Raw genomic sequence first — 20,710 nt, forward strand, 5'->3', positions numbered from 1 at the left:
CTTCTTTTTAAGTGAAGAATAAAAAAAAAAAAAAAAAAAAAAAAAAAAATATATATATATTATTTTTTTTTTCACTTGATTTGAACTACTGCCTTTATCCATACAGAAAAATGTTAAGATAATTGAGACTGTCATGTCTGGGGTCATGCCTGGGTTAAGTTTGAGTTTGAGTTCACGACCTGTTAAGTTTGAGGTCAAGTGTCTGTTTTGAACTGATATAACCATCATCTAGTTTCAACTAGTTTTAGGCTATGTGATGTCAATCTTTAATCCTTTAGGTGATGTATGGACCTATGTGATGTCATTCTTTAGTGCTTTACTTACTACAACCAATCAGATCGATTCACTGTCTGTAGGAGCAGTCTGAGAATTGTGTGTGTTTTGCTGGATTATTGCTTTCTGTCCCTCTGTGCAACTCTTTGTTTCTTGTCTAGTCAAATTTGTTCTACGCCCTCTCGATGTGAATTCATAGTTAAAACCTTATTTGTGTCTGCGCTTTGGGATCCAACCTTCAGCACATGACAGAGACAAATTGGATGTGCACATATTTTCCTTCACGGTAGATACTCAAAATCAAGTGAAAATAATCGTGACATCCCTAATTTAGATGCATCTGTACTGTTTACCGCCCCAGTGCAAAACAACCAGTCAACCTGTTCAATACAACTCAACAGTTTAAATGTTGACGCTCCCTCTCACATACACGCACGGCCGCACACGCAGACACACAGTTCACAGTATAAAAATAGTAAAACTAACACACCAAGAGGTCCACAGGTTCACATTAGGTCCATGTACGAATAAGTTTGCCAACAATCAATCTCTAGTCTGGTACAAGACTTCTTTTTAATGTCAGTAAGAAATTAGTCGACAAGCCATTTAGGATTGTTAACAGCAAAAATGTGTTTGAGTGTGTGCTTAAAATGAAGTCAAGTGTCAACATGTTAACGCGTGTTCTTGACACTTCTGACACTACCTCATTGTTAGGCGCTGGTGCCGTCATTGTCGGCGCCGCGGCTCTCGCTCGCCGTGGATCCGTGTGTGATGAGAGTGGGCGGGGCCTCGGCCACGTCCCTCTGGCTGCCGTGCGAGGACAGCGGGTGGTCGAGGCGCGGTGTGCTGCCGTGGAAACTACGCTGCTCTACGCCTCTGTAGACCACCGTGTCGCTCCTGATACGACAGAGGAGTTACGGACCAGTGGCGGAGGTCAACTTCCTGTTTTTTTTTGCGTACCTGTCATCGCGAGCGCGCCGCAGGCTGCCGTGGTAGCTGCCTTTGCTGTGGACGCTGCTGGCTTTGCTCCTGGTGGAGGTGGGCTGGGCGGGGGGGCTTCTGAGGGGGTCGTCCAGGTCGTCGAGGACAGCGAGGTGAGTGGAGGAGGCGTGAGTGGAAGTACCCTGAAGGGAGGACAACAATTACTAACGCACTTCTAATATGGTAGCATGCTAATAATTCTGCTAGCTAGGTAGACAGGGGAATTATTTACCTGAGTGGATGTTCCTCTGGACTTCCTGATGATAGGCGTGTTGGGCTCGCGCAACAGCGACTGGGCCAAGTCGGGCTGCTCTTGTAGCACCTGACGAGATTCATTCACTCCACTGCTGCTTGCGGACATTTTGAAAGGTCGCATAAACAGTACACAATTCAAAATGGAGTCACAAATAAGCCCGGCTTACTCTTTGCGTCGACGTCCATGCAGGAAGCCGGCCCACTCAAAGCACGTCTTCTTGCTGGCCACCCAGAAAGCGGACGGGATGCCCACCACCAACATCATCAAGTACTTCATGAGGAACAAGGCCACGGACGGTCGGCTGGTCTGCGCCACCTGACAGAAACATACATAAAAAAAAAATGAAGGACAGGTTGACAATTTGGAAAGTATAATAAATTCAATTATTGAGAATGAATCAATGAATAGCACTTTTTGCGCTCTTTGCAGCTGTTGCCATAAACACCAGGGGGCAGTAGTTCACCACTGTTGTGTTAATTGGACAAGTCATCTGTGATGCGAATGGAGTAAAGTAAAAATGACAGTACATTTGTATGAATTGAGAAAGTGAGCATGCATATTTCTATAATGCTGTTTAAACAAGTTAATTGTGCAATGTTTGTAATCTCAAAACATCCTAACAGCTGAACTGTTGAAAGAATAAAGAAGAACGTGTAATTGCACATCCGCTACAGCAGGTGGCAGTGGCGATATCATGGTCAGTGAAGACAATGCACAATTAGACAAATTGTACTATGTGTATTTATGACAGAGAATTGGTGGGGAGGCACAAAATAATTTCTTCTTCCTCAGGGACTTGACAGAAAAATAATTGATAAGCCTGTGCTTCTTCTTCGTAGGTTTTTGTTAATCATTGCCATTAGAAAAGAAAGGAACTTAATGAAATGATCCCAAAGCAAACATAGCACACTAGACACTTATTGGCAACACCCTGTGAGGTGAATTTCCAGTGACACATAGCAACATTGAGATGCCAGCACTACCATGACATAAGTGGGGGGTCACCCCCCACTCCGTTTTTATGAGGCACCCCCACACACTCGCCTAACATAAGCACATGCACCTGCCGCCTCCCTTTTCCAATTACCGCGTCCGTCCCAAACTGGCTGACGCATCAACTTCATGAAAAATATTCAGCGCCTAGCGAAGCTCGTACTTGCTAGCGAGTGGGCGGCAGGTTTGGCGTGGATGCACATTGATTTCGTTTTGAAAGCCGGCGAGTCTAAAAAACGCCGCTCTTCATAACAACACAAAGACCTTTTTAGAGTCGGGGAAGCAGAGCATGACTGAGCAAGCCCAGAGCAAAGGCAGCGAGTGTGTGAGTGAGTGGGAGTCGGGGAGGATGACGATGAGGAGGAAGAACAAGTGTGGGAACCGGCGGACACGCTGAAAGGCAACAACAGACACCGCCGCTGTTGTGGACTTTGGTCTCGAGCGCATTTAGCTGCGCTAATGATGCGTACTGTCCACTCCTCAAATCCCTGCACGCGGACAGACCCCCACCTTGTACGGGCAGGGGATGTGATAGCGGCGGCAGTTCTCCTCCATCCAGGTGGTCTCCCACACGCGGCGGTAGGCGTGCTCGTACACGTAGCACCCGATGACGGTCAGCAAGGGCACCAGGTAGAGCGCCGAGAACACCCCCATTCGGATCATGAACTTGACTAGTTTGGTCTGGTTCTCCTTCTCCAGGGGGATCTCCATGCGCACGCGGTTCAGAGCCACGATGCCCACGAGGAGAAGGGAGACGCCCACCTTGGGGGAAAGTGCGAGACAAGATCAATCACGTTGTTGGATCATCTCACGCTTTTCATCCTCCCACACACACTCACCGCCACGTTGAGGCAAAGCGGCGCCAGAACAAACCACCGCAGGGCGTCCATGTCATAGAGGCCCGCGAAACACACGCCGCTGATGCCGTCGCCTTCGATTTTGTTCAGGGCCAAAAGGGCCACGGTGAGGGTCCCCGGGAGCCCCCAGGCCACGGCGTGGAAGAGGAGGGCTTTCTTCTCGATGGCCTCGCTGCCCCACTTTGGCACGGCCGCCAGGAACCAGGTGATGGTGAGGATGACCCACCACAGGCTGCCCGCCATGGTGAAGAAGTAGAGGATCATGAAAAACAGGGTGCACGCCTGTGGGATGGACCAAGAGAAAAAAAACTAAAAATCAATCAGTCCTGAAGAAGTCCAAAAATGTCTTGAGTAGCCTCCAGGCCTGTTTAAAAATAGCTCACTCGTGATGAGACATTGTGATTTCCTAGAAATGTTGTAAAATGATCGTTTGAAAATGTAGACCCTTGCAGAGAATTACAAATATGGAACTTTTATGGTTGATTATTATTATGAGAAATCATTAACATGATTAGTGCCAGAGGAACTAATTAATTAATTATTAATTAATTAATTAATTGAAAATAAATGTATTTTGAACAAATTAGTTACTCTAGGAAATGTGCCATCAAACTGGCAGCCCTTCATATTACCAACTGGTGTCAGTTCCAAAAAGATTGGTAAACTCTGATTTGAAGTAATCCCCACAATATTGTGGTTCAGACTTTTATTTCATTTGATCTTGTAAAAAGACTTAAGGCCAATTTCGTATCTTCACCTTAAAATGAGTTACATTAAATATATTGTGTCATGTGGATGTCTATGCGTCAGCTAAATCCACCACAATCACTTTACACCTCCTGCACCACCATTTAGACCTGCTTTTTGCGAGTCTAAAATGAGGTCTTTTTTTTTTTTTTGTAAAAAAAACAAAACAAAAAAAAACAAAAAAAACAAAAAAACGTAAAAATACGTCTTTGGGACACTGAAAAAAAAAGAAAACATATTTATATGTTTTTGGGAGCAAATGAGTTGATGGTTCTCACCAGTGTCACAAATTGCTTCATGCTCTCTGACAATGAATTGTCACTTTGCATTGAATGGGATTGCACTATACTGTTGTAATGACAATAAACCGAATCTGAATCTGAGAAGAGGAAATGTCGGCGCGCGTTCACCTTATTGTGTGAGCCCTGAGTTACAGTTGAATCTTTGAACTGCATGTGGTTGCCCGTGTTGCACGCGACCGTGTCCTCCAACAAGAAGCCCAGGAAGAACACCAGCGACACCATGACATAACATACAGCATAGAAGATGATGGGTCGCTCCGGGTATCTGAACCTATCGAGGAGAAAAAGAAAAAAAACAAAACAAAACATTTGATAAATGACAATAAGAGGAAGGTGGCAGACCCAAAGCAGTCTTCCACACCTGGTGACGTCAATGAGAAAGGTCAGGAAGGTGAACAAAGTTGCGGACAGGCAGACAATGGAGGTGACCCCGATGAAATATCGCGTGAAGGTGACTTCCTGTTGGCTGAAGTACATGGAAGGACACGGAGCAGAGCAGTCCTTCCTGCCCATGAACGTGTAACCCAGTTCCGGTTCGATCTTCAGCTCTCGGGGGCACCAGAAGCCGTAGTCTCTCTGGACCGTCATGGCCGACTGGTCGGTGGGCTGGGAGCCTTTCTGCAGGTCCTCTCGGCGCGGGTACGCCTCGTCACAGTCTGGAAACCTGCAGGCAGGCAGAGCCATCACGTCAATGTCGTTTTTTTTTTTGCCGTGACATTGTAAAAGGTCTTTACCTGTTGCACTCCATGTCCTCTGGCCAGGTGAGTCCAAATATTTCCATCAGTCGCTGACAGTCTTCCTTGGCCCGCTGGCAGAGGGCGCGGCACGGCAGCGACACCTGTCCGTACACGACGCACACCGGGGCGTAGAGGGCGCACAGGAACATCCTCAAGTCGGGGCTGCACACCAGGTTGACGATGGGATGGAAAGGCTGTGACGCACACACACACACACGTTTTTTTTATTTTTTATTTTTTATTATCTGACCTGCGCACCTTAGAAAAACAATCAAATTCGAGTGAAAGACTGTGAAATAGTGGGACCTCGTCATGAATATCAGCTTGGCAAGATCAAATATGTCACAAACAGGTATGCTGACCACAGTTTGCGTGCAAGCAAGTACGAATAAATTTGTATGTGATCTGCAACCAAATGAAAAAGGACAAGGCTGAAGTGTGACAGCAACACGTCTCAGTATTCGATCTACATTTGGAAGCTCATGAAAAATGTAGAGCGGCACTCCTAATAGCAAACATCATTTTGATGCAGCAAAGGCAGACTTTTGGGGGGGAGGTTCCTGATTGCAGGGTGTTGGACAAACATAGCAGCCATCCACACACATTTCATTAATTCCAAGCTTGCCATTAGGGCCCAACTGATTTTTATTTTTTTAAGACTGATGCCTATACTGATACGTGCAGAATAACATTCAGAAAACCAATTAAACAGCTGATTAATTCTTAAAAAAAAAAAAAAAAAAAAAAAAAAAAAAAACTGACTCAAAAAACTTTTTGGGGGTTCATTAACATTTACAATATATGAATTACAGGCATAACATTTGACTATTCTACAATACTTTGTTCTTAGTAACAAAAGAGAGAAGGTCTGGATTCAGAAGAAAACACTTGACGGAGAAACAAAAAAAAAAAGTCAGGTTGATTTCAATTTGTCCTCTTTTGGCTAGTTTCTTAATCCAGTTTTTAGTCTAGTTTTAAAATCCACGTTAATGGTTTGTTTATATGCATTGCTGTTATGTACAAAAGCACAATATTGTGTTTTATTAAAACATGAGCTCATTGTTTTTTAACAATATTGGGACTTTTTTATTTATTTATTTATTTTATTTATTTATTTATTTTTTTTAAGTATCACCAACCTCCTCACAATATCGTGATAATTATCATACCGTGCCCTTCATATCGTGATAACATTGTATCGTTACATCCCTAGTATTTTGTCCTGGCCAATTGGGGTCTGTTGATGTTGTGTGCATTTCACAGCACACATGAAATCCATAAAGCATTGAAACAAAACATAATGCCTGCCAGGATGCAACCCCGCTGTGTGTACGACGTACACACGTGCGTATGAAGTATATTTGCTAAAACTTACACTTTCATTGACTGACGACAAAAGCTTACAGTGTACAAGTGCGCTCGTGCAAAGAAGGCCCATTCACGCGCGACCGTGTACGTCTTTTGTGCGTGTTTGTTTGCGCACCCGGGCTTTGTGTGTATGTTTTGATCGTTCTCAATTGCCATGTTCCAGATCTGCACATGTTCCACCAGTAAATGGGTGCAGCGGTGCGTGATCGGCGTGACATAGTTTTGCGCTCATGCTCACAACTGCATGTGGGCACGACTGCGCTCATCTTCACTCAATAATTCACACGTTTTTGCAATCTTTGAGAATGTACAGTATGTACATGGAGAACTTTAGTTGTGAGACAAACCCCAAACAGAGTTGACGACATTACATGGTGGCTGTTGAGTATGACATTTTGCAGACAGATCTGGCAAGTTACAGCAAATTCTGAATGATGGGCGTCGCTTAATGATACTAAAAAAATTTCCAATTTGCTTAAAAATAAATAGTGGCAAGGTGGTATGAGAAAACACCACTAAGTTGAATTTCACAAAATTTCATATTCATCTTCAGTTGCTTAAGCAGTAAAATGTTGGAAAGTTTAAAAATAGTATACACAGTGAAATGAACTGAACCTTAACTGTCACCACTACGCCAGTTGTTTCCCAGCATCTATTTTCATCAAGATGTGTTCCGTTCCCGCCTGTCCGCCTTTTAAGCGCACGCCTGCGTGTTGCCTCAGGCGACACTTAACGGTTAGCACACGAGTGCGTCTCACTGGCCATAGCAAGAGGACCTTTGTCCTTCTCTACTCGTACTAACTCAAGCAGCGAAAATGTGTGTGACTCCCATTTTTTTTTTGTGTCCCCATTCTGCCCGTTTCTCCTCAGCACGCATGTTTGTCATTGCTCTCGCGACCAATCGTGCAGTCCGGCCTAGAAGTGTGCAAGGCTTGCGATTGTCGGGTGGGGTCTGCCAGACTAAAAAGAATTGTCAGACGTTCTGATGTAAGAACCGAGAAAGTGAAATACATAAATCCCGTAAACGTAGCCCGAGGGAGAGGAAATACCAAGTAAGTGATGAAAAGATGAGGAAAGGGATAGTGGGGAAAGGATCACATAAATCTATCGCAGCAGCCTCCTTTGATCAAAGCTTCCCACCTGCTTGTTTCTCCTTCTGGACTCCTGTGTCAATGTGTGCGCTAACATGACTGAAATTCAACTGGAACTCAAACAGCTAGAACGTTATTTCAGCTCCACCTCCGCAATGTGTCAACATTTTGATCAATTTAGATAGTAACAAGCAAGGTGAAAGATGAGTAAATTTGCATATTTATACAGTTCCAGATTACTCGCTGTTCAACAGTATATCTTTAGGACTGCTCTACTGGATAATGAGCATTAGTAGCTTTACATTTAGTCACTGCTCCATTAAATCAAAGAGAAATAACAATTAGCGCTATGTCACTTTACAATGCTGCATTTAGCTATTTAGCTAGTTTAAACTAGATTCAAGCTTATTATTGAATCTATAAAATTAAAGTAATATAAATAATTTGCTAGTATAGCCAGTTAGATTTGAGCTAATCAATGAATTTTCAAAATTACCGTAAATTAACAGAAATAAACAAAAGAGCATTTAGCTAGTTGAGCTAGCTATTCAAGCTAATCAATGAATCAGCAACATTAAAGTAACAGAAATAAACTAAAGAGCTTTTAGCTAGTTTAGCTAGCTATATTCAAGCTAAACCATTGAATCAGTGGAATTAAAGTAATAGAAATCGTGTCTGCGTGTGCGCGTGTGTGTGAGGGGCAAGTGTGAGCGTTTCGAATGAGAAGCAGGTTGGGATTTTTTGACATGGAGGAAAATGAGAAAAAGCCCCTGACTGGTTCAACTCCTGTTCAATGGAAGGATTAAGTTTCTTTTTCTTTTCTCCTGCTCTCCACAATATTCAGGGGGAGGAACCCCCGCAGGAAGAAGAAGAAAAAAAGAAAAAAAAACTTAAGTAAAAATGAAAAGAAAGAAAGCCAGAGAATTGGGCACATAATTAAAAGTCGAATGGCGGAATCCAAGGGAGAGATGCCAGTTAAGTGATGAGAAGTGCAGTGAAAAAATACCAACACTTATTTTCCAGTTAAAACAAACACTACTTAATGGACTCTATATTAGAACATAGCAAAACACTACTCAAAAATGTTAGATTTCCCTCTAAAAATGTTATAAATTTAGTTACAAACAGGACTAACTCCATGCCACTAATATAAATGGTACTTTTTGAGTTTGTCAATATTGTAAGACACCTTTCACCAAACAACAAAACCCACGGTGGCGAGGAAAAGCGCAATGTGGTATCGACCCAAACAGGAGAACTTATGAGTTGTTTCACATTATGTACTTGAGCAGTCTGTTGGGCCCGAGGGTATTATTGCTGTAAGTGTTGATGAGGTGCTTACAGCAAGTTGTTGAGAATTCAGTCTGTCAGCAGAGCACAAACGCATGCACATTGTCAAGAGGGAGGAGGAAAAGAAAGGATGGAAAGGAGGAACGAGGGCGAGGGGCAGAGTGGCAAACCGGGCGAAAAACTGAAGTGGAATGGGGAAGAAAGTGGTGGTGGTTTGCCAGTGGATTAGGGAGTCAAATGGATTGGAAAGAGGTGTTCTGTTCAGAGTGTGAGAATGACACACACTACAAACACACACATACTTCCTGAAAGTCGACAGCAGCTTTTGTGTTGTCGTCCAATCACGATGACAGACGATTGGTTTGAAGCCTTCAAATGAAACAAATTCAGACCTGGCGGCGAGCCATTCGTTCCGAAAAGTCAGTCTGATCATTTTACAGTGTAAGCTTCAGTTTTTGCTCAAGTGTTGGTTGAAGACACACAAAAAAATAGTTTTAAGACATTAACATGGTCTTAGCCACGCGTCTTCCACCAGCTATCATATTACAACAAACAGCATTAATAGACATAAATTCAAAGTGTTCTTACGGCTTTTAATGCAACACACTGTGCCTATCACTAGACAAATCTGAAATGGAATCCATGAAACCCACACATTTAAATGACTAAATGCAAAATATTTCTCTTAAACATGAGAGGATATTTCAGAGCAAAATGTGAGCTTTTGCTGCTAAACCTCAGTAGAGACCATCTGGACATCGACCTCAGACCCTCCCAGTTTTTTTTTTTTTTTTTTTTTTTTTTTTTTTTTTTTACGCAAGTCAGGGACTCACACTGTGAGTGGGGCGAGGAATCTGTCAGTGAGGCCCTGCGGTGCAAATTCTGTCAGAACGCACCTCACTTTGCCTCGCTGCATCATTCTCCAGGGAGGTTCACTTGCTTTTTAGCACCTCGGTACACCGTTTGGACCAGATTAAAACACATTTCCCCTTCAGTTCCACCTAACAATTTTGGACATCCTTCTTTATCAGTGCATGAGCATTAGAGACAATTATGACGCAGCCCGAGGTCTATATCATTCCATTTGATGTGTCTAACAATAACAAGACACTCAAAATTCTCTCAATTGAGTGGCAGTATCCATGCAGGCGCTTGTCTGAGAACAGACAAACCGAGGCCACCGTGATGCTCTGCGCACTAATCACTGAAAAGCGAGTTAGGAAAAGAAGCAGCCTCCTCTCGCACTCTCGGCTTTTCATTCGTTTGTTCTCTTATCCATGTCCATCCAGCCTTCAGTAAGGAGGGCCGGACAAAGCTGATAATGGCATTCCCCCTCACGTTCATTTCCCCTCCTTCTCCTCCTCATCTTTTTCTTCCTTTATTCAGCTCGTCTTTTGCGTCCCTCCCATTTACCCCAGCAATTATACTGGATATGCACTTGTCCACCTCCTTTAGCCCACTAACATCAGTATTCATTAACTTTGCCAATCTTTTCTCTTTTACAATTATTATTTTAAGGCCATTCTTAAGCGGGGGGAAAACAAGTTTTAGTAATTCTGTATGAAGTCAACCATATGGCTTCCAAATTATTGAACCCTTTAATGTTAAGTGTTTTGGACTGCAAGTAAAATGGGTATTCATCTCCTATCACCCAAACTGAAACATTTCAAATTCTGACTAGTTGGACTATATAATATTCTCCCCCTTTCATTTCAGCATGCGCTCATTATCCTGCTCCCCTCCCCGCCCTGCATGTTTGCCTTCTTCCATTCCAGCCCTTCCTTCCCTGCCTATTTAACTGCCATGGCAACAGGTGATGTGGCGGTTCCAGCAGGCCCTTGTCTCTTGGATGATAACAGGGTAAAAGGACGAGCATGCGCGCACAATTGCAGCAGGACTCCCTTAAAAAAGCTGCACCCATGGTGCCATGAGATTGTACGAGAAGCATCTGAAATGATAGCGATGTAATGGAGGAGTGATGCTGAAAATGGAGATGAATCTGATAGCACCCACGCACATCCCATCATAATCCAAGCTGTCTTAGTGAGCCCATCTGCTGATAAATCCACATTCGGTCTTCATGAGTGCAAATGTGTAGGGTGAATAATGAACAGGGATGCAGCATTTTTGCACCATTATGATTTGTAATATTTTCCTTATGACTCTCAATCTGTCAATCAAATTGACATTCACATGGATCGATTTCATCGTGACGTGCTGAAGCCGATTACCACTAACTATAAAGGACTAACTATAAAGGAACTGCAGTATTTTGGGGGTGAAATTACGGAAGCGCAGAACTGCCAATGTGGAGTAAACATTTTTGGCTGGCGAGTATGTTCGAACATACTCGCAAATATGTTCGAACGTATTGAAATATGTTCGAACATACTCTCAAATACGTTCGAACATAGTCGCAAATACGTTCGAATATACTCGCAAATATGTTTGAACATACTCGATTGCTGTGGTACTCAAGTGTGCAAGCGTAATACCCCATTGCATTATGGGGCGAAAAATGACCAACCTAAATCATGCATGGCAGACATAATAAATCGTAAAAGTTACGAATGAACACCGGTTTTTGTCTACTTAATTTTCAAATGAATTGGTAATGTGGCACAAATGCCTAAAAATGGGGTTCTGTTTTCACTCACGCATGCGCAAATAATACGCCATGGCATTATGGGAAGGTATGCTAACTTTGTAGCATGTAGCCTACAAGTACGTTCGAACATATTTGCGAGTACGTTCAATCATATTTGCGAGTACGTTCGAACATATTTGCGAGTACGTTCAATCATTTTTACGACTATGTCCAAACATATTTTCGACAGCCAAAAATGTTTACCCCACATTGGCAGCTGTACGCTTCAGTATGATATAATTTTTTAAGTAAAACATCTGAATTGACAACATTTTCCAACTTGCGTGAGGAAACAAACATGACAGTGCAGATGCTAGTTTGAGGCTGCGTTTACCTGTAAGGGTTAAGCGCATGTGCACGCACGCACACGAATACGTGTGCACACCCACACCCACACACCCACACACTGTTATTTTCCAGTCTGGGTCACGGGTTCAGATTAAGTCCATAAGACATGGATAAGCTTTATTTATGTGTTTAACCAAAGCTGAACACTGCAGGACTCCACTTACAGTAGACTTGAGTTGACAACAGCACAGAGTCCATCGGGGTTCAAAGCATAAATATTTGATTCAAAAATATGATGACGAGAACCATGGCTGGACATATTCTATTAGGGATTTTTTAATGTTGAAATCATAGCGTGATTTGACTAAAAGTTACTGAAACAAACTTCTACCATGTTTAACATTAGCTTGTGGCAGCTAGCCATTCAATTTCAACAATTTCTTCCAATGTAATTTGATTTGAATTACTTATCTTGTCCTCAACTGTTGTTTCTTGGAGGAACAGCTAGAAATTACACAGTTCCCCTAGTAGAACAAGTAAATGCGCTCTTGTACAAGCTCTGTCTGTAATGCTGTACAGTAAGCGAGCCCAGATTCCAGAAAGTATTGGAAAGCAGTAATTGACAGCGAGGCCTGTTGAGCGTCAGAACGGCGTTTCAGCCGTGAAAAAGCTCAACAATGTCTCCCTAAATCTCGCTTAACTTGCCATTGTGGGTCCGGATAAGCGGCAGTGGCAGCTATGCCGATGGGAACAGTCTGCCAAAAAAGCAGCACCAGGCAGCGCCTTTGTTCTGGGCATAAATAAATGATTGCTTCATTTGGGCTGGCAGCTTCAATAGACTCTGTGAGAATGAGCATGATAATCAAGAGTTCGACGGGAATAAACGGGAACATTTAAACGAGATGAGGACCTGTCTGTCCTCGCCTCGGTTGAATAGTCCGCCTCCTTCAGATGTACCCGGCGCGCACACACACACACACACGGCAAGAAAACCACTGGCACGTTTTAAAACTCAATTCTTTCGCGCACAATGGGATAAAAGACCGAGCGGACCACACTTCAGCACAACAAGTCGTGAACTCTCTCACACAAGCTGGCTCTCTATTGCGGGGACCTCGTGGCCCCGGGGTGGCCCTTCTTAAGCCTAGCAAGTTGTATTTTGAAGGACAGGCTCCATGCTGAGAGAAAGACAAACACCGGAGACAGTAGGGCTCTAAAGACTTTACACAACCTGTCACTCTGCCACTGTTTTCTCCCGTTTAGTCCTTAAATTCACTTTCGGGTCCAACGCACGAAGAATTATCTTGCACTCACTTTGTCCTTTTCCCATTACAAATCTTTTCAGGTCTCTGTAATACTTCAACAACAGAAGCTTTGCCATTCAACGAGAGCGCAAACTAACAAAATATCTCTATGCTGTAAACTTGAAATAAATCAGAACACCGACTGTAACTGCGATCTAGTGAATAGCTCAAAGTATTAGTTTAAAAAAAAAAAAAAAAAAATCGGATCCCTTGAGCTCTTTTGTCTTATGTACGCAGAGTTAATGGTCATGGGTGGTCCTGTGGGGTAAGAAAAGCTCTTAAGTGTCTTTTAACACTGATTTACTACATAACTGCCCTCCTGTCAATCATCCAATTGTATCAGTTTTTTTTTTTTTATGAGTTGGGTTGAGAACTGTCAATTTAAAGTGCGATAGAAAGAGGACCTGCTCAGCTCAATAGTCCTAATGGGGCATCATATTCTTCCAAACCACATTAGCATGCCATTACTGTCAAATGGATACTCGTGTATAATGTAACCGGAACCCACCTGAATGAAAGGATGCCTGTCTGCAGTCGCACACAATTAGGTGTCAAGGTTGAAAATCTGCAGTTAGTTATATATTAAAAAAAAAAAAAAAAAAAAGTGTAGGTAGGAGAAAATAAGAATCAGGAGAAGTAGAAATATAATTTCTTATCTCCGTATTTCTAGATGCTAACAAGCTCTCCTATCAAGACAAGATAAAGATCTTGTAAGATGTCTTGTTGAAACCGAATTCAAGTGACTTAACACTACAGTACATGAACGTTGTGAATTAGTTTCATAATGTTTGGTCAAATGGGAGTACATTTGACTTTCCTTCACAGCTATTGTGTCACAAAATCAAAGTATGAAACCAATGCAATACACAACCACTAAATGTGTGGATAATGAATGAATTAAAACAAACAAACATTTTATTCAGTGCTCAGCATATATGCGTACACTGCCTTCTAAATATTTAAAAATTTTATTCAATATCTCAATGAACATAAGAACGATTTCCAAACTTTTTGACAAGATGTTTCTGTATAATATGCGCTTAACTCACAACATGAAAGTAAGGTTGTAATAGAATGCATAAATTACAAAAGCTTCAATTTAATCAAATTAACTAATAATAAAAATTAACGCAATCCACAATAAAAACATGTCAGTCTTTCTCGAGGTCTTCTTATTTGTGAAAAATGTACTTTAATACAATTAATTAAAAAAAATAAAAACATGATGAATATGTTAAGACGTGTAGTGAAAGTTAATCACTGTACATGTATCAAATAACAGAACAGGCTACAGAATTAATTTAATGAGAGCTCAAACTTTCTTCTTCTTCTTTCGTCTGTCTTATATTTGGGGAGATAAATAAAATATTTTAAATATCCAAATACCACAGACTGTTGATAGTTATTTACCCATACAATACTATTGCCTGTAAATAAATCAGACAAAAACTAAAAAATTCCTCTAAATGTAATTTTTGTGTAAGTAAACAGCAAACACTATTGAAAGCTCACAACTGAAATCTCACATATTATTCAAGTGAGATCTATTTCCTGATTGTAGAATATAATCCATCTAAATCTCCAACATCCAAAGTACATGCAAGTGAAATACTGTTCCAATCTACGGCACACCCACTGGGAACCATAAAATACCACGGCAGATGGATGGACTGGCTGTGGTGACGTATTCCCAAAGACAGAATTTCACCATTTGCACAGCCAGCCGCCATTATAGAAGCACTTAGCCATTTAGCTTGACGTCTCTTTAACTCAGGTTTTAAAGACTATTGTGGCAGATTGGGCGGTTAAAAAAAATAAAAAATCAAAAATCAATGTCTTCATTGTAGAGCTGAGAATGAGATTAGCAGCTAGTTTGCAGTAGTGAAGGATGGCAGCTGGCACCATTAAAATTAACCTCCTCAACACTCTCGCACATGCGGTTAGTACCAGTATACCGTTAGCCTCGCTCGTCAGTAGGATGCAAAACATCTATATATATATTTAGTGTACTTAATAAATGTGGACTGTGGGCTCATAACTTTAAGACAGCAACATTTTTGATGTACAGGCGCTTAGATGGTGGCATCAAACTTCCAAACAAGCAGCAGATACTAGTGAATAATTCTTCACACACAAACACAAAAATCTTGTAGTGCTCCCAGCATGACTACAGTGTCGGGTCTAAACAGAGCTGAGCAGGAAAACTCGCAGGGTTCAAGTTGCAGCTCTGCCATTTCCACAGAGCTGTCTCTTTTTATGGCAGGAGGGCCGCGGAGTGTCTGTTACAAGGATACATGGTCGTGTGGGTCAAAGGGAGTTCATTAACAGATGCTCCTCAAAGACCCCAGTCAGCCATGTTCGGACATGCCGTTGGGGAATTCGTGTTAATTTGCTGAGTGAAGCCTTTGACAATGCATGAAAATAATGCAACATGCAATACGGAGGACCCCGTCAGTTTGACGAGCGGATTTTGTGACTCCTCCTCCACGTCAACTGAAGACAAAATGGCCCCGAGATCAAACATAGCCTTGTCCAAATTCATCTGCTTTTCAGCCAACGTCATTCAATATGGCAACGTGAACAGCTGGAGGCAGGTTGAATTCAACCGGCTGTTTTTGTCATCCTATGAACTACAAGCGAGTGGTAGACAAAACATGCGCACTAGTGGGACCAGGATGAAAATTGTCACAACAACACAAAAGCACGACGTTCTCGTTCAAACGGGCTTTCCTGTATTACAATCTCTTTGACATAATAATCAGGTTTACTGAGTAGTCTCAAAAGAGAGAACGAATCGCCTGTGGTGAAAACAAACACTTCCCGCACAAACAGTAATTAGTGACTATTAATCAGCCACACCTTTTTTGTCTCAAGTGACTAACAAATTAAGAACGAAAGAGGCGCAATACGATATTGATGGCTGTTGCGAGTGGATGATTGCCCGCTCTCACGCCACCACACATTTGGGCGGTTGTCGTCGCCCAGGTGGCACTTGCGTGACCGTCCTCTACGCTTCTCATTCAAGAAGAAATCATTCGCGCCTCAGTGACTGCACGCATTCATCCATGCATGTCTCCGGCGGCAGGAACATGTAGCTGGAAGACAGACGAGTAACATGACGAGGGCAGATCACCTGCTCTTACCTCTTTGATATTCAATGCCTGACTACAAGAAAACTGTACAGAATGTATCAAGTGGCCTACATATTATGCCAGCGGTTATAGTTTGGGGGAATGTGTATTCAAATACAATCATGTACCAAAATGATGGTCTTATTTGAAAGCTGATTTTTTTTAATTCTGTATTTAGAGTATAATGTTATTTAATTTTGGGAGGGTGATATACCTGCACATGTGCACGCACCTTCACATTGAAGGCAAGTCGTTTTTCCAGACTAACAATAATGCAATCAGTCTTTTTCAACCCCCAAAATTCTGTTATCATTCAAAATGGTCAAACATACGGCTTTCTCCCCCTCAATTTTTAGCTGAAAATGCTCAAGTTTCAACTGCATTTAGATCATTGTACAAAAACTGTAAAAATAATTTGACTTCAGTCAATATATATGCACATTTGTTTAAAATTGTGAAACCACTAATCAAGTTCTAGGAATAGTTTTGACAATTTTACTGATACTTAGGATATGTTTTATCAACACACATGTTTAAACAAATAATTTTGACAAATTTTGAACCCTTTGTCAGCGCACACACGGCATTTTGTGATGTCCCCTTTGTGTGACTGTGCGTGCGCATCTTTGTTCGTCCGCATTTTTTTGGACTGGTTGTAACTAATTTATTTGAAGTGAAGAAGTGTGACATTCAGAAATAATTGCATCAATTTCTGATTCCCATTTGGGGGTGTTATATGACTTTGTGCCGCACGGGTGACAAACTCAAGGCCCGGGGGCCAAACTCTGGCCCACCACAAGATTACATGTGGCCTGCAAAAGCAAGTTATGCACTAAAATACCAAAATTTAAAATTGTCCTAATTTTTATATTGCAAACATTTTTTGTTAGCAATGAACAAATGAAATATTTATTAATTATTCAGTATTTATTATTGTGATTTAAAAACTAGTTATTAATCAATTTGTTGTGTTCATGTCATAAGATGCGATCATCTATTTATTTGGGTTTACCATCCCGGTCCTCCAAAGACAACCTAGTTATGACTTCCGATGTGACCCATGACAAAAATGAGTTTGACACCCCTGTTGTACACGTTTTGGATTGGCTAACAGTCTCAACGTTCTGTAGCTGTACGTTAGTAGGATTGACATATTGCAAATGTGTTATTATGCGGACAAATATATCTTCTAATGCTACTGATGTATTCAGCGAATAAAACCAATATCTGTATGTATAAATTTCCGGCCTTTTTTTTTTTTTTTGCTGTGCAAAGCAACTCTTTTTTCCTTTTAAGGGTGAATGATGGATTATTTGATTGTGTTTGCAGAGGACATTACAATGCTTCATGACACAGATCAATACAGTGATGAAAACAACACCCGCGTTCCGGGCAAACCCACCAATTTGTCGACTATGAATTGGTTGTGGCTGCATTGTTGAGTTTTTCCCCCCCCCCCTCTTTCTTCACATGCGTAATCACATCTGAGCTCTTGAGCTCTTTTGTTTCCCTTCAGCAGGTGCGTAACACGACAACGTGAAACATTGCAGGCTGTTGCTTTACAGTTTCCAACAAACCTGCGCATACGCTGTAATTACACCTCACCCCCCCACCACCAATACCCCGCGGCGGCTATCCAATTTCGCAGAACGCCGACACAATGCAGCAACGTACCTCCATGGCGAGCGCGGCCGTCTGCTGGTCATAGTGGTTGAGGAGGTTGGGCATGAAGGTGGCGTTGTAAGGCAGATCCTGGCACATTCTCAGTCGGATGGGCTCACAGCTGAACTCGCTGTGGCTCTCCGTGGCCTCCATGTGTATGGTCCCAGCCGGAGGAGCCGCGAATATGAGGAGCAGGAAAAGCGGCGCGGGGAAATGGGGAAAACAGACAGTTTGTCTCCGGGACATGGGTGCAGTCTTGTAGTCTCTCGTACATTCTTTTTGAAATGATCCCTGCATCATTTAACAGCAGAGAGGCCAGACTATCAACTATCGCGTTATGCGTTGCTTTGGTTTAAGGCTTCTTTGCATTGGAGGCAACCGAGTCCACACTCAGTGGGGATTTCAAAAGAAGAATCCCACCTCTTAATAAGAGGCACATTATGGAGGAAGATGGAGGCCCCACTGATTGGCGCACCAAGACAAAGCAGCACGAAAAGAAGCCGCCTCTTGTTCTCCACTATTTACTTTCAGCCTTCAGATTGCGCCGCCGCTTGCTACTGGCTCACCAAGCATGTTGCAGCATTCTCCACCTCCTGGTTTATTCCATGGTGACAGTGAGGGAGAGAGAACAGCTCATCTGGGTTGTCAGTCCCTCTTTTGTCTGCTCAACCTCGCCTCCAGCAACACCTCAACAAAACACACAAGGCCGTGATATCCATCTCCTCCTCCTCCTCCTCCTCTGAATGATTTTTCACTATCTTCAAGGTCCCTCGCATTCTGGCTTCTTTGAGCAGGTCCTGCAGGTTTAGAAACACACAAACACAGAGGAAGGCTCAATGATCAAACAAGCTTTGTGTCAGGTTACATTGCTTGGCAAACCAAGCCTTCATCAATATTAGGGCTGGGCAATGAATCAAATTCAAATTAACATCGCAATGTAGCACAACTCAATTTTCAAAATCACTTAGGTTGAAATTTTGGTGGTCTTTCATTTACTTTGCTCGGTGCTAGGCCGAAACCTAATGGGTCACAATTTGGCAAACATATATATATAGATTTTTCAAAAATCTATACTTTTGTTCATTCCACATGTGGGTGTCATTTTTACAAACTACTCCAATCTAAAGCGTTGAAAATGGCTTGCTCTCTTTGACAATGCAATGCAAATGTGCCGTTTTTGGGGTCTGTGACAATTTTTGAGGTATCCATATGTATATTGTACTTATTTTAGTTTCCAGATAAGCTCAGTACTTCAGTGCAGTCCATGAAACATACAACGTTGAAGTGATAAAGCCATAAATTTGCGTGCATTATTGTTGTATTTACGTTTATGAATCACTGACTTAAAGTATGTTTACGGCACAATCATTTGGTAGAATTTTGTGAAGTAGTAGTGAACGCTTAAAAGACAAGCAAGTCAAAATTCTTGGGTAGGTAACAACTCTAATTGAAGTACATAAACTGTCTTTCGCAGTAATTCATGATCAACAAACCTTTGTTTTAGTGCAAACCTAAGACCAAAACATTCATATATTGTATATGTCTGATGTGGTTCGTTGGAATACAGACTACCTACCGATTTATTGCTTGTGTTTATTAAAGAAAAAACATACATGAGAAGAGAATCTTGGGAGGGGGGAAATGGCATCATAAATCATAATTAAAATCTTTTTCAAAATCGTTCAGCCCTAGTCAATAAAAACAAACGCCGATTTAATATCCTGGTGAAATCTAGAAGACAACTTAGCATCATGCTCAATTCACATACAGCTTGGTGACAAACACACTTGGTGGGGCAGACCTGTTCTCAGAACGACTTGGATCAGACGTAAGACAGTTTAGAAATAAAATATTTATAAATTACGTGGACACCCCCCTCCAACACCTCGAAGCTTTTCGTGTTTGTGTGAGGTTGGCCAGGCAACACTAACACTCCCCACGACTCGAGCATAATTTTCAACCATTTTGGTTTTAACTTTATAAAAATAACTTACGCTAACGAAGTGCGTAATTAATTAGAGGACACCTGCGCCAAGCAGGCTTCCGTAGATCTTTAAGCGTGAGGCAAGTTGTCCGGATAGAGTACCTACCTTTATGCTAATGACTACAACACCTCCGTAAGCGCGCTACCTGTCGCCCACGTACATTCGTTAACCTTCAACGGCTCAGCGTGACTAGTTCGAAAGGGCGAACTCGGCGCCGCTTTGCCCACTCGGGTCCTCGGTGGTTTGACGAGCCACGCTCCGTGTGGAAGCACATCAATCATGGGGGAATGGCTGTCGCGTGAACGTGACACCGCCGCGCCACGAAGCCATTTAAAAAAAAAAAAAAAGCATTTGCGACGTCAGAGTAGGCGGAAATAGTTGCTAATAGCCACACTTTACCTCGCAATGGGGAAAAAGGTCCGAGTGCACCGGTGACTCCGTTCACTGCGGCGCTCCAGTCGTTGTCCGCCGCTGCTCGCCTGCCTGGCTGCAGCGCGTGCAGCGGGAGCGCGCAATCAACGTGAACGCGCACGCCCCCGCTGGAGTGGACAGTTCGCGGACACACGCAAGGAGAGAGGTCGACTTGACCGATATCTTCGTTTGTTTGTTTTTAGCTCGACATTAGCCACATTCTTTTATGATCATTTTATCTACAGTAGCCCATATTTTAAAATGGCGGATCAGGGTCAGAGAAGTATTCCTTGTTGGCCTAACCACTATCGGAAGAATTTACAACTTAACTAATATTTGTTCCATTAAATGGTATTAATGAGTTTTCGATAATCTATTGGATCAAAT

General features: G+C 42.3%; 1 protein-coding gene across 1 annotated transcript; it reads right to left on the reverse strand.

Moving 5' to 3' along the window:
- Positions 1 to 40: 40 nt before the first annotated feature.
- Positions 41 to 20,463, reverse strand: LOC144017909 (frizzled-3-like). The gene is made up of 11 exons (XM_077519894.1): positions 20,312 to 20,463; positions 17,940 to 18,724; positions 5,144 to 5,340; positions 4,771 to 5,073; positions 4,518 to 4,680; positions 3,343 to 3,642; positions 3,014 to 3,265; positions 1,677 to 1,825; positions 1,487 to 1,601; positions 1,234 to 1,397; positions 41 to 1,170 (listed from the first exon to the last, which is right to left on the reverse strand). Exons 2-11 carry the CDS (start codon positions 18,225 to 18,227, stop codon positions 984 to 986), a joined length of 2,118 nt encoding a protein of 705 aa, XP_077376020.1. The 5' UTR covers positions 18,228 to 18,724; positions 20,312 to 20,463; the 3' UTR covers positions 41 to 983.
- Between the last annotated feature and the right edge of the window lie 247 nt (positions 20,464 to 20,710).

Source organism: Festucalex cinctus, chromosome 4 (assembly GCF_051991245.1).
Source record: "Festucalex cinctus isolate MCC-2025b chromosome 4, RoL_Fcin_1.0, whole genome shotgun sequence".
Lineage (NCBI taxonomy): Eukaryota > Metazoa > Chordata > Actinopteri > Syngnathiformes > Syngnathidae > Festucalex > Festucalex cinctus.